Raw genomic sequence first — 13,280 nt, forward strand, 5'->3', positions numbered from 1 at the left:
TTTTCCCTAGTTAAGAAGAACCGTACCTCCTAGGCATTTTCCTTAGTCAGAAGAGTTTTTAGCTTTCCTTAAGTTCAAGGGTCCCGTTTGTAGAATAGGGTCAGTTTTTAGTTTCGTCAAGTTATTAATCTTTAGTTTTCCTTAAGTTCAGGGGGCCCGCCTGGAGAATAGGGTCAGTTTTTAGTTTCCTCAAGTTGTTAATCTTTAGCTTTTCCTTAAGTTCAGGGATCCTGTCTGGAAAATAAGGTCAGTTTTTAGTTTCCTCAAGTTATTAATCTTTAGTTTTCCTTAAGTTCAGGGGTCCTGCCTGGAGAATAGGGTCAATGTTAGTTTCCTCAAGTTATTAGTCTTTAGTTTTACTTGAGTTCAGGGGTCCCGCCTAGAGAATAGGGTCGGTTTTTAGTTTCCTTAAGCTGTCAATCTCAAAGTTCAGGGGTCCCGCCTAGAGAATAGGGTCAGCTTTTAGTCCCTTAAGTTGCTAATTTTTAGCTCTCCTTAAGTTCAGGGGTCCCGCTTGGAAAATAGGGTCAGTTTTTAGTTTCCTTAAGTTGTTAATCTCTAGTTTTTCTTAAGTTCAGGGGTCCCGCCTGTATAATAGGGTAATTTTAGTTTTCTTAAGTTGTTAATCTTTAGTTTTCCTAGAGTTCAGGGGTCCTGCCTGGAGAATAGGGTCAATTCATAGTTTAGTTAAGCTCGGTTTATAGGTTTCCTTAAACTCATTTTAGTTAAACTCAGTTTATAGTTTTCCTTAAGCTCAATCTCACATAAGACACACATCCTAGTCGAGTCTTTAATTTTACTCTCATCATTGCATCTTTCATCAATAGCATAGTTGATTTATAGTATTGCTAACAACTCACAAATCTTCCTAGTGCAAACTGGGGCAGAAAATTTTATTTGTTTTATTATTTTTGATTGCAGGCACTCACCTAGAGAACAAGGGAACTCATTTCAAGTTTTAAGTCAGTACCAGGCGCCCACCTGGAGAATGAGGAAAATCATTTCAAGTTTTAAGCAAGTTGCATGCGCCCACCTGGAGAATGAGGGAATTTATTTAAAGTTTTAAGCAAGCCGCAGGCGCCCACCTGGAGAATGAGGAAATTCATTTCAAGTTTTAAGCAAGTTGCAGGCGCCCACCTGGAGAATGAGGGAATTTTATTTCAAGTTTAAGTTGGTCGCAGGCGCCCACCTGGAGAACAAGAGAATACATTTCAATTTTCAAACAAGTCACAGGCGCCCACCTGGAGAACGAGGGAATCCATATCAAGTTTTAAGTTAGTGGCAGGCACCCACCTGGAGAACGAGGGAATCCATTTCAAGTTTTAAGTTAGTGGTGTGCTCCCACTTGGAGAACGAGGGAATTCTTTTCAGAACTATTGCAATTTACAAGTTAGCAACAGGCGCCCACCTGGAGAACGAGGGAAGTCATTTTAAGTTTCAAGTTAGTGGCAGGCGCCCACCTGGAGAATAAGGGAATTCATTTCAGTTTTAAATCAGCGGCATGCGCGCACCTAGAAAACAAGGGAATTCATTTCAGAGTTACTTTCAATTCTCAAATTCAAGAGGCATCAGGAGCCCGCCTGAAGAACAAGGTCAATTTTTAATTTCCAAGTTCAAGTCAGAGAAGCATCATAAGCCTGCCGAAGAACAGGGTCCATTTTTTAGTTTCACGTTGAAAGAGCAAGTTGAGATTCAAAGAAGATTCAAGACAAGAAGCAGATAGGATCTTGTATTTTTCTTTTATTTTTGCTGTAATTTTCCCTTTTATTTTGATGTATTGGCAGGAACAGCGGACCGGAACCTCGACGGCACCTCAATCGGCTCTTCACCTCGGTACACTCCATCACTCTTCCTAATTCTGAACTACACATGGCCTGATTCCTTTATAGCTAAGGATATGTAGGCAGCTCATATATCAAGGCTCGGTCACATTCTCCTTTCTTTTAGTTTTTGGTCTCTCTAAATAAGGGTCGGGTCAAAAAATTTGTCTCATCGTTCTTTGTCTAAAAACTATTCGTGTTTCCAGTCATAGAGGGACAGCTGTAGACATGAAAATTTTGACCCTTCCCGAGATTTTACACCATTTAGTGCTTATATATTTAGTTTAGGTCTAATATCGCTATTTTAACTAGTTTTGACTCTTTTACTTTATTTTATCACAAAAATATTTTTTTTTATTTAGCTAATTGAAATTTATCTAGCTACTTTTAGTTTATCTATCTTACATAAAATTCGAAAATACAAAAAAGTTCCACTTTATTTTCAGGAATATTAATTTAATTGTGTGATGATTTTAATCTAATCTCATTTTTATCTTTTTAGTATGATATTTGAAAAATACCAAAAATAGGTTTGTTTTAACGACTAGTTTTATTTTAATAGTCGTTTTTACTTAAGTAGGATTAATTAGTAAATGGGGTAGTATTTTCGGTCTTGTTCAATGAGAAAGAATAAAATTTGGGCTCAAACATTCCATTTTTTAGGCCCAATTCGGACCTAGCCCATAATTACTATACGCCCAAGACTGTTTAACCCTAGGAACCTAGAAGACCTTCATCTTCTTCACCCTTTACACAACCTAGAGACCCTAGCCGTTTGGACCCTTCTTCTCCAACCTAAACCTTAAGACAAAAAGGAGAAACCATCAGTGACAACTCCACACCCAAAACACCACAGCCACACATAGCCATATACACTTGACTAACATCCAAAAACCCTAGAAGAACCTAACTCCTCCCCACCACCAATCCCGCCGGCCGTCGAACCAAGACCCTTCTTCTTCACAAAAGCCAGCCGCCACCCTCTTTACCGATGCCTCCAGCCGCCGGCCACCCCTAGATCAACCTAGCTGCTCTTCCTCCATCTTGAAGCAGCAGAACAACAATCGTTAGAAGCAGCAATCACAACAGCCGCTTCCCTCGCCGGAATATGACCACCAGCTGGACTTCCTCCAGTCCGCCACCACCCTTTCCTTAAAACCATCCACCAGACCTCCTCCTCTAAAAGAGAGATTCAACCACTGGCGACTATCTTCAGTCCAAAATTAAAGCGGCGACCATTCTATATTTATTTCTTCAATCAAAACATAAAAGATGGATTGGATTTTTCTACTTCGTTTTGCCTTATATTAACATAAGAACAAAAGCTATAAATCTGAAATTATACCATTTTCCAGTGCTTCTAGATCTCATCAGTCATGTTGTTTTGTGTGTCGGTTTTGTCCTTTCCAGTGCCGATTCGAGTTCCCGTCTGCGGTCAGTTAATTATTTGAGTTAAGAGCAGTGAAACAATCAATTTACGCCATATAAAAGGCCTAATTCTAAACTCTTGTTCGTCATTGAATTTCTAAATTGTGTTACTCTTGGCGTTTGACTGAGATGTATGTTTGCCTTTATGCTGCTCTTATGATTTTAATTAATTGTTTGAAAATACCATGATTTTGGTGACATCTAAGTTTAGTTATAAGAAACAATGTGTCGTGTGTCGTGGGGTTTGGGAATTAAAAGTGAAAACTGCTTTATTAATTTGATCGCTAGGAGCATATTTAGGCCGTAATTGGGTAGGCAAATCTTAGGTTTTCTTTATTTTATTTTTTATTTGAGGTGAGAGCTCATTTCTTTTAGTTTATTATCCGGGGAATGCCCCGCGAAATTTGTATATATTTTTGTCGGGGTATGCCCCAAAGTATTTGTATTTGGAGGCTGAAAGTAGAGCTCGCAGTATTTTTATTTTGTTTTAATTTTTATTTTTCTTTTATTATGTGGGAACGACCTTGAGCCTCTTATGTGTTTGTTTTTCTTTTTTGTGTTTATTTTTATCTTATTTTGAATATTTTAAAAGCTAACTAGATCGAGTATGCAGCCGTGACTTTCACGGGACTTGGAAAGTGCCTAACATCTTCTTCCCGAGTTAAATGAACCCCCTTACCTAGAACTCTGGTGCAGACTCAGTTTTGGAGTCCAAAGTACTTTAAAAGGAAAAATTATTTTTTTTTAAATGGTGACTTGGCACACCGAAACCAATGTCAGGTGGCGACTCTGAAAATCCTTTTGAAACAAAATCTTTTTTGTCACTTTTCAAAGTTGAAAACCCTTTTGAGCTTTAAAATCCTTTTATTAATTTTAAGAGGGTTAAGTGAGGTGTAAAAAAATGGGTGTGGCACATACTGCATTATTTGACAAAATATGTTTACAAGCCTCTACTGATGGATGTAGTGTGATCGGAAAAGGGGCCCGACCTACCCATAACATATACACATATATACATACGATGAACACAAAACTCTAAACTCGGAAACTCTGAAGGATGTAAGGATTACCGATCGGGCTGAACTCGGGCAACACCTACTGAGGAGGTCTACCCATCTATCTGTCTATACCTGCACACATGAAATACAGCGCTCCTAGAAAAGGGACGTCAGTACGAAATAATGTACCAAGTATGTATTGTAATAAAATAACTGAAAGATAAAACTGAATTGATAATATGATAACTGAAAGTAATTGGGAGTGAAAGATGATCCGGAGATATACTTACATGTTGGTACTGACTCAACTCTCTCAATATAGTAAGTAAAATAAATGTCTAACCCTATAAGGCTCGGAACGTGTAACTTCTCTGCAGTAGTAGGCTCGCTCATAGGTGCTCGACCACAATAGGCTCGATATATAACTTACTATCTGAGGGCCTGCCCATCGATTATAGCTCGATGGTGGTGAAAATACTGTAATACTATATATATATATAGACCCTCTGCTCTCTTGACTAGAAGATGACAATACTTAACTGAATATAAAGTCCCGATAAGGGGGAATACTGTAACTTATGAAACTAGGATAATATACATAAGTTCAGTAATACGAATTTCTCTTTATGCCTCACTATCAAACTCACGTAGCTACGGGATCATGCCAAAATGAAGGAAAGGTTTAGCCTTAACATACCTTATTACAATATTTCCAATTACCAAGTTGAATTGTCACGACCCGTATTTTCCACCCTCGAGAGTCGTGATGGCGCCTACTCGTGAAAGCTAGGCAAGCCGACAATTACAGTTGTTACCACCATTTTCATTAATCACACTAAATTAGATTTTAGCTAAGCAAAATAATTAAGAAATGTGGAAGTGATATAGCAAACCAATAGTCTAATACATAGCTACCCCAAAGAAAGGGTGTCACAATCCACGAACCACTAAGATTTTTACTACAAATACAAGTCTGAAAGAAGTATAACTGTTCTCGAAATAGAAAAGACAGAAGAAACTAAAACGGGGAGAAGGGGGACTTCAGGCTCTGGAACGCCAGCAGATCTACCTTGGTCTCCCTGGACTGAAGGCAGCTACCTCAAGCTACTCACAAGGTCCAGCACCGAAATCTGCAAAAAAAGTGCAGAGTGTAGCATCAGTACAACTGACCCCATGTACTGGTAAGTATCGAGCCTAACCTCAGCGAAGTAGTGACAAGGCTAGGACACGACAACTATATAAACCTATGCATGTAAATCATACACAAACAGAACAATAATGACCGAAAATAACAGATAAAGATGGGAAGGAGAACATGCTGCGAGGGAATATAGATATCTAACAGTACTTCAGTAGAGAAGCATAAAGAACACCATATTTGTATCAACAGGAATAATGAAACAATGATACGTGCACGGCATCACCCTTCGTGCTTTTACGCTCGACCTCACCATAAGAAAGAACAAAATCTGCACGGTATTACCCTTCATGCATTAACTCTCACAATATCGGCACGGCATCACCCTTCGTGCATTAACTCTCACAACACGGCACGGCATCACCCTTCGTGTATTATCACTCACTCACAATATCATGCACGACATCACCCTTCGTGCTTTACACTCTTCCTCACTCAAACAATAGAAACAGCACGTCCCGGCAAGGGAATCAGCAATAGAAATAATAATATCCCAGCAAGGGAATCAGCTATAACCAATATCATTTCAATAGTTACTTCAAAAAATAAATCTCAACTTGAGACAATACTCAACAATGGTCAATTACCAAGAAACTTTCATAAGTCTTGTTCAACATTGATAATCATCAACTTAAGCATGAACAGTACATAATTGAGTCACAACAATCATGGTATAAGACTCACGGACATGCTTGACACCAACGTATAGATACTCGTCACCACACCTATACATCGTACTCAATACTAACACATAGCAAATAAGACCACGACTCCTATTTCCTCGAGCTAAGGTTAGACCAAACACTTACCTCAATTCCACAGACAAAAATCAAACCTCAATTACCGCTTTACCTCTCGGTTCCACTTCCAATCCATTTGTATCTAGTCATAATTTACTTAATAACATTAATAAATGCTAAATAAACCAATTCTAATGCATGAATATAGATTTCCCAATGTTTTTCCAAAAAATCAAAAATCGACCCTGGACCCGCTTGTTCAAAACTCGAAGTTCGAACCAAAAACCAATTACCCATTCACCCACGAACTCAAATATACAATTAGTTTTGAAATCCAGCCTCAAATTGAGGTCCAAATCCCCAAAATTTTAAAATCCTAATTTCTACCCAAAACACCCAATTTCCCACGAAAAACCCTAGATTTTGAAGTGAAATCATGTAAAAAGATGAATTATATTGAAGAAGATGAGTTAGAAATCACTTACCTATGATTTGGAGAAGTTTGGGTCTTTGAAAAATTTCCTAGGGATGTTTAGGGTTTGGGAAAATTGCAAAATGATGAAAATCCCGTCTGAAATCCCACTTAACAGGTCGTAGTTATCGCAATTGCGAACCCTTTGAAATTCTGCTACCTTCGCATTTGCGAAGAAAACGTCACATTTGTGATAGAAGGGCCTTCGCAAATTCCGGCCCAGAGTTTGCATTTGCGATGAGGGCCTGCCCAGGCCTGGTTCGCATTTGCAACATATTTGTCGCATTTCCTAGGTTTGTTCACTTCGTAATTGCGAAGCTTGGTCTCGTAATTGCGAGATCAGAGGGCTGCGCAAAAATACCAGATGCACAGCTGAGTTTCCTAAGTCCAAATCACCTCGTGGCCTATCCAAAACTCACCCGAGCCCTCGGGGCTCCAAACCAAACATGCACGCAAGTCCAAAAACATCATAGGGACTTGCTCGTGCGATTAAATCATCAAAATAACATCAACAACTACGAATTTAACCTTAAATTCATGAATTTCATAAGATAGTTCAAATTCTCTATTTTTCTCAACCTAGGGTCCGATTTATATCCAATCAACTCCGATTCGTACCAAATTTCACAAATTTAACTTAAATATTATTTTAAACCTGTACCAGGATCTGGAACCAAAATACGGGCCCGATACCATCAAGAACACACACAATTTCATTTCCAAAAGTCTTTATATTTTTCCGCAAACAATTTTTGTTAAAAAAAGATTCTCGGGCTAGGGACCTTGGAATTCGATTCCAGGCATACGTCCAAGTTCCATATTTTACTGCGGATGCTACGGGACCGTCAAATTATGGGTCCAGGTCCGTTTACCAAAAGTGTTGACCGAAGTCAACTTTGATCAATTTTAAAGGCTAAATTCAATATTTCTCTTAAATTTCACATAAAAGCTTTCCGGAAATGCGCCCGGACTGCACACGCAAATCAAGGTGGGACAAAAGGAGGTTATTAAGGCCTCAAAACATAGTTTTGACTTCTAAAATAAGAGATGACATTTTGGGTCATCACATTCTCCACCTCTAAAACAACTGTTCGTCCTCGAACGGACATAGAAAAGTACCTGAATCAGTGAAAAGATGGGGATATCAGCTTCGCATATTAGACTCAAACTCCCAGATCATTGCCTCAACAAGATGACCTCTCCACTGCACACGAACTGGAGGGACATTATTCGATCTCAACTGTCAAACCTGCCGATCTAGAATAGTTACCTGCTTCTCCTCATAGGTTAAGTCCTTGTCCAACTGGACAGTGCTGAAGTCTAACATGTGGGATAGATCACTGTGATACTTTCGAAGTATGGACACATGAAACACTGGATGCACTGTTGATAAACTCGGCGGCAACGTAAGTCTATAAGCCACCTCTCCCACTCGATCAAGAATCTCAAAAGGACCGATGAACCTAGAGCTTAACTTGCCCTTCTTTCTAAATCTCATCATGCCCTTCATGGGCGACACCCGAAGCAACACTCGCTCTTCGACCATGAATGCCACATCACAAACCTTACAGTCGACATAACTCTTTTGCCTGGACTGAGCTGTACGAAGCCTATCTTGAATGATCTTAACCTTGTCCAAGACATCTTGTACTAGATCTGTACCCAACAACTGAGCCTCTCCCGGCTCAAACCACCCAACTGGTGATCGACACCATCTACCATATAATGCCTCATAGGGAGCCATATAGATGATCCACTGATAGATGTTGTTGTAGGCAGACTCCACTAACGGCAAGAATTGATCCCACGGACCTCCAAAGTCAACAACACATGCTCGGAGCATATCCTCCAAAATCTAAATAGTACGCGGGCTATCCATCTATCTGAGGATGAAATGTTGTGCTCAGCTCGACCTGTGTACAAAACTCACACTGAATTGCCCTCCAGAAATGTGAGGTAAACTGCGTACCTCGGTCAGAAATACCAGACACGGGCACACCATGAAGACGAACAATCTCACAAATATAGATCTCTGCCAACCACTCCAAAGAATAAGAAGCTACCATAGGAATGAAATTCACTGACTTAGTCAGCCAATCAACAAGAACCCATACCGCATCGAACTTCCTCTGAGTCCGTGGGAGTCCAACTACGAAGTCCATAGTGATACGCTCCCACTTCCACTCAGGAATCTCAATCTTCTGAAGCAAACCACCAGGTCTCTAATGTTCGTACTTTACTTGTTGACAATTCAAACACTAAGCTACATATGCGACAATATCCTTCTTCATCCTCCTCTACCAATAATGCTGCCGCAAGTCCTGATACATCTTAGCGGTGCCCGAATGAATAGAATACCAGGAACTATGGGCCTCCTCGAGAATCAACTCACAAAGTCCATCTACAATAGGCACACAAACCCGACCCTACATCCTCAAAACTTCATCATCTCCAATTGTAACCTGTTTGGCACCACCATGCAGTAGTGTGTCTCTAAGGACAAGCAAATGAGGATCATCATACTACAGATCTTTGATACGCTCAAATAATGAATATTGAGCGACTGTGCAAGCTAGAACACGGATGGGCTCAAAAACATCCAACCTCACGAACTGATTGGCTAAAGCCTGAACATCCAAAGCAAGCGGTCTCTAACCAACTGGAATATACGCCAAGGCCACCCATACTAGCCGACTTCCTACTCAAAGCATCGGCCACCATATTGGCCTTCCCCGGATGATTCAAGATGGTGATATCATAGTCTTTCAATAGCTCCAACCACCTCCTCTGCCTCAAATTTAGTTCCTTTTGCTTGAACAAATACTACAAACTCTTGTGATCTGTGAACACCTTACATGACACGCCATATAAATAATGCATCCAAATCTTCAGCGCGTGAACAATGGCTGCTAGCTCCAAATCATGAACTGGATAATTCTTCTCGTGAACTATTGCAAGCATATGCAATAACCTTGCCATTCTACATCAACACCGCAACAAGTCCAATATGAGATGGGTCACAATATATTGTAAATGGCCCTGAACCTATGGGCAAAACCAACACCAGCGCTGTAGTCAAAGCTATCTTGAGCTTTTGAAAGCTCACCTTACACTCGTCCAATCACCTGAACTGGGCACCCTTCTGGGTCAACCTGGTCATCGGGGCTGCTATAGATAAAAGCCCATCCACAAGCCGACGCTAATAACCTGCCAAACCCAAGAAACTCATGATCTTTGTAGCTAATATGGGTCTAGGCTAGTCCTTGACTGCCTTTATCTTCTTCGGATCCACCTGAATACCCTCTATTGATACAACATGATCTAAGAAGGCTACTGAACTCAACCAGAACTCATACTTTGAAAACTTAGCATACAACTGACTATCTCTCAAAGTCTGAAGAACAACTCGAAGATGCTGCTCATGCTCCTCTCGACCACGGGAGTAGATCAAAATATAATCAATGAAGACAATCACAAAGGAATCCAAATAAGGCTTGAACACCCGGTTCATCAAATCCATAAAAGTTGTTGGGGAATTTGTCAACCCAAATGACATCAATAAGAACTCATAATGCTCGTACCGAGTACGAAAAGCTGTCTTAGGGACATCAGATGCCCTAATCCTCAACTGATGGTAGCCAGACCTCAAGTCAATCTTCGAAAACACTTTGGCACATTGAAGTTGATCAAACAAGTCATCAATCCTTGGCAATGGATACTTGTTATTGATGGTGACCTTGTTCAACTGCCGATAATCTATACACATCCTCATCGACCCATACTTCTTCTTAACAAACAACACTGATGCACCCCAGGGTGAGACACTAGGTCTAATAAAGCCCTTATCAAGAAAGTCTTGTAGCTGCTCCTTCAATTCCTTCAACTCTAACGGGGCCATATGATATGGCAGAATAGAGATGGGCTGAGTGCCCGGAGCCAAATCAATGCAAAGTCGATATCTCTATCGCATGGCATCTCCAGCAGGTCTGCAGGAAAAACCTTTGGAAACTCCCAAACAACTGGCACGAAATCCATAGAAGGAACCTCAACACTAGAATCATGAACATACGCTAAGTAAGCCAAACACCTCTTCTCGACCATACGTCGAGCCTTCATATAAGAAACGACCCTACTAACAAAATGATTAGGAGTCCCTCTCCACTCCAATCGAGGCAACCCCAGCAAAGCTAAGTTCACGGTCTTGGCGTGACAGTCCAATATGGCATGATAAGGTGACAGCCAATCCATCCCCAATATGACATCAAAATCAACCATATCCAGAAGTAAGAGATCTACATGGGTCTCAGGATCCCCAATAATAACTACACATGAGCGATAAACATGATCTTCAATAATAGAATCACCAACCAATATGGACACATATATAGGAGCACTCAAAGAATCACGAGGCACAACCAAATACGTAGCAAAATAAGATGACACATAAGAGTATGTAGACCCTGGATCAAATAAAACTGAAGCATCTCTACTGCAAACTAAAACCATACCTGTGATAATGACATCGGATGCCTTGGCCTCAGGCCTGGCTGGGAAAGCATAACATCGAAGCTGGGGCCCACCACTCTAAACTACATCCCTGGGACGGCCTCCTGCTAGTTGGCCTCCACTTCTAGCAGCCTGACCTCTACCTCTAATGGCCTGACCTCCACCTTTAACACCTTGACATCCACCTCTAGCTACCTGACCCTTACCTCTAGATGGCCGAGCGGGCGGTGGAACACCTGATGCCTGAACCATGGTATGAGAACTCAGATGTTGAGAACTGCTCGATGCTCGAGGGCAAAACCTAGCAATGTGCCTCGGATCACCACAAGTATAACAAGTCCTCGGCTACTGGGACTGCTGACCTTGAAATTGACCCTGACGGCCTAAGTAACCACCCTAAAAACTCTAGAGTGGGGGTGCACTGATAGGAGTTGGTGGTGAACTATAGGGTAGCTGATCTAAATACTGTATATGAGAACCACGGCCACCTGGAGCACCGTGAGAAGCCTGTGGTGCTGAATGAAATAGCCTAGGAGGATGGCCTCTACCAAAAGAATCCCTGCCTCCAGATGAGGCACCACTAAATCGACTAGAATGACGGGGCCTCTTATCAGACCCCCTGTCCACTCCCCTGCGATATAACTATCTCAACTCGTTTGGCCACATTGGCTGCATCCTAGAAAGAAATCTCACTCCCTATCTCCTTAGCCATATACAATCTGATAGGCTGAGCTAGTCCCTCAATAAACCTCCTCACCCTCACTTTCTCGGTGGGAAGTATAAGAAGAGCATGACGAGCCAAGTCAATAAATCTGGTCTCGTACTAAGTGACGGTCATAGAACCTTGCTCGAGATGCTCAAATTGCCTCTGATAGTCCTCCCTCTGTGTGATAGGAAGAAACTTCTCCAGAAATAGCTAAGAGAACTGATCCCAAGTCAAAGCCGGTGACCCATCTGGTCTAGACAAACAGTAATCCCTCCACCAAGTCTTGGTGGAACCTGACAGACGAAAAGCAGCAAAGTCGACCATATTGGTCTCCATTATCCACATGTTCCGTAGAACCTCATACAGTTATCCAAATAGTAATGGGGATCCTCTGAAGATGTACCACCATATGTGGTAGTAAAAAGCTTGGTGAACTTGTCCAGTCTCCACAAGGCATTAGCAGACATAGTTACTCCATCACCGGTCTAAGCTACAATACCCGGCTACACTACCCCAACTTGATAAGCTGCTGGAGTCTTAAACTAGGGAGCCATCTGCTCCGGAGTGCGAGTAGCAGGAGTCTGGGCTCCTCCTCCAGCCTGAGAGACAGCTGGTGCTACAGGGAATATGTTTGCCTGAGTGATACTCTCCAAAAGGCCTACTAGACGGACCAGATCATCCTGGAGTACCGGGGTGGCGATGAACCCCTCTAGAACCTGAGATGGCCCTGCTAGAACTGTCTGGGCCAGAACCTCCTCCTCAAACTCTACCTAAGGCTCCACTGCTGGTACTACTACTCGAGCTCTAGGTTGAGCCCTACCTCTGCCTCGGCCTCTAGCACGGCCTCGGCCTCTACCCCTCGTAGGAGCTGCCACTGAGGGCTCGGGCTGCTGGTCAGCTGATGAAGCGGTACATGTTCTCACCATCTGCGAAAGAACAGAGTGGAAGTTCAATTAGCATTGATAAATCAAGTCGCACGACAGGAAATAATAGATGTGAAGTTTTTCCTAAACTCTATAGCCTTTGGGGATAATTACAGATGTCTCTATACCGATCCCTCAGACTCTACCTAGCTTGTTCATGAATTGTGAGACCTAGGCAACCTAGAGCTCTAATACCAACTTGTCACGACCCAGATATCCCACCCTCGGGAGTTGTGATGGCACTTACTCATGAAAGCTAGGCAAGCCGACAATTATAGTTGTTACCACTATTTTTATTAATCACGCTGAATTAGATTTTAGCTAAGCAAAATAATTAAGAAATATGGAAGTGATATAGCAAACCAACAGTCTAATACATAGCTACCCCAAAGATCAGATGTCACAATCCACGAACGACTAAGATTTTTACTACAAATACAATCCTAAAATAAGTATAACTGTTCTCGAAATAGAAGAGATAGAAGAAAC

The 13,280-nt window shown here is 41.5% G+C and overlaps 1 protein-coding gene across 1 annotated transcript; it reads right to left on the reverse strand.

The window, feature by feature from the left end:
* Positions 1-10,541: 10,541 nt before the first annotated feature.
* On the reverse strand, positions 10,542-11,162 carry LOC138887251 (uncharacterized). Its single transcript, XM_070168976.1, has one exon. The coding sequence runs from the start codon at positions 11,160-11,162 to the stop codon at positions 10,542-10,544; it is 621 nt and encodes a 206-aa protein (XP_070025077.1).
* Positions 11,163-13,280: the final 2,118 nt, after the last annotated feature.

Source organism: Nicotiana sylvestris, chromosome 3, assembly GCF_000393655.2.
Source record: "Nicotiana sylvestris chromosome 3, ASM39365v2, whole genome shotgun sequence".
Taxonomy (NCBI): domain Eukaryota; kingdom Viridiplantae; phylum Streptophyta; class Magnoliopsida; order Solanales; family Solanaceae; genus Nicotiana; species Nicotiana sylvestris.

What these genes read in the sequence shown, in the direction of transcription:
- LOC138887251 (XM_070168976.1), bottom strand. Translation starts at nt 11,162, where the DNA reads ATGGTTTTAGTTTGCAGTAGAGATGCTTCAGTTTTATTTGATCCAGGG.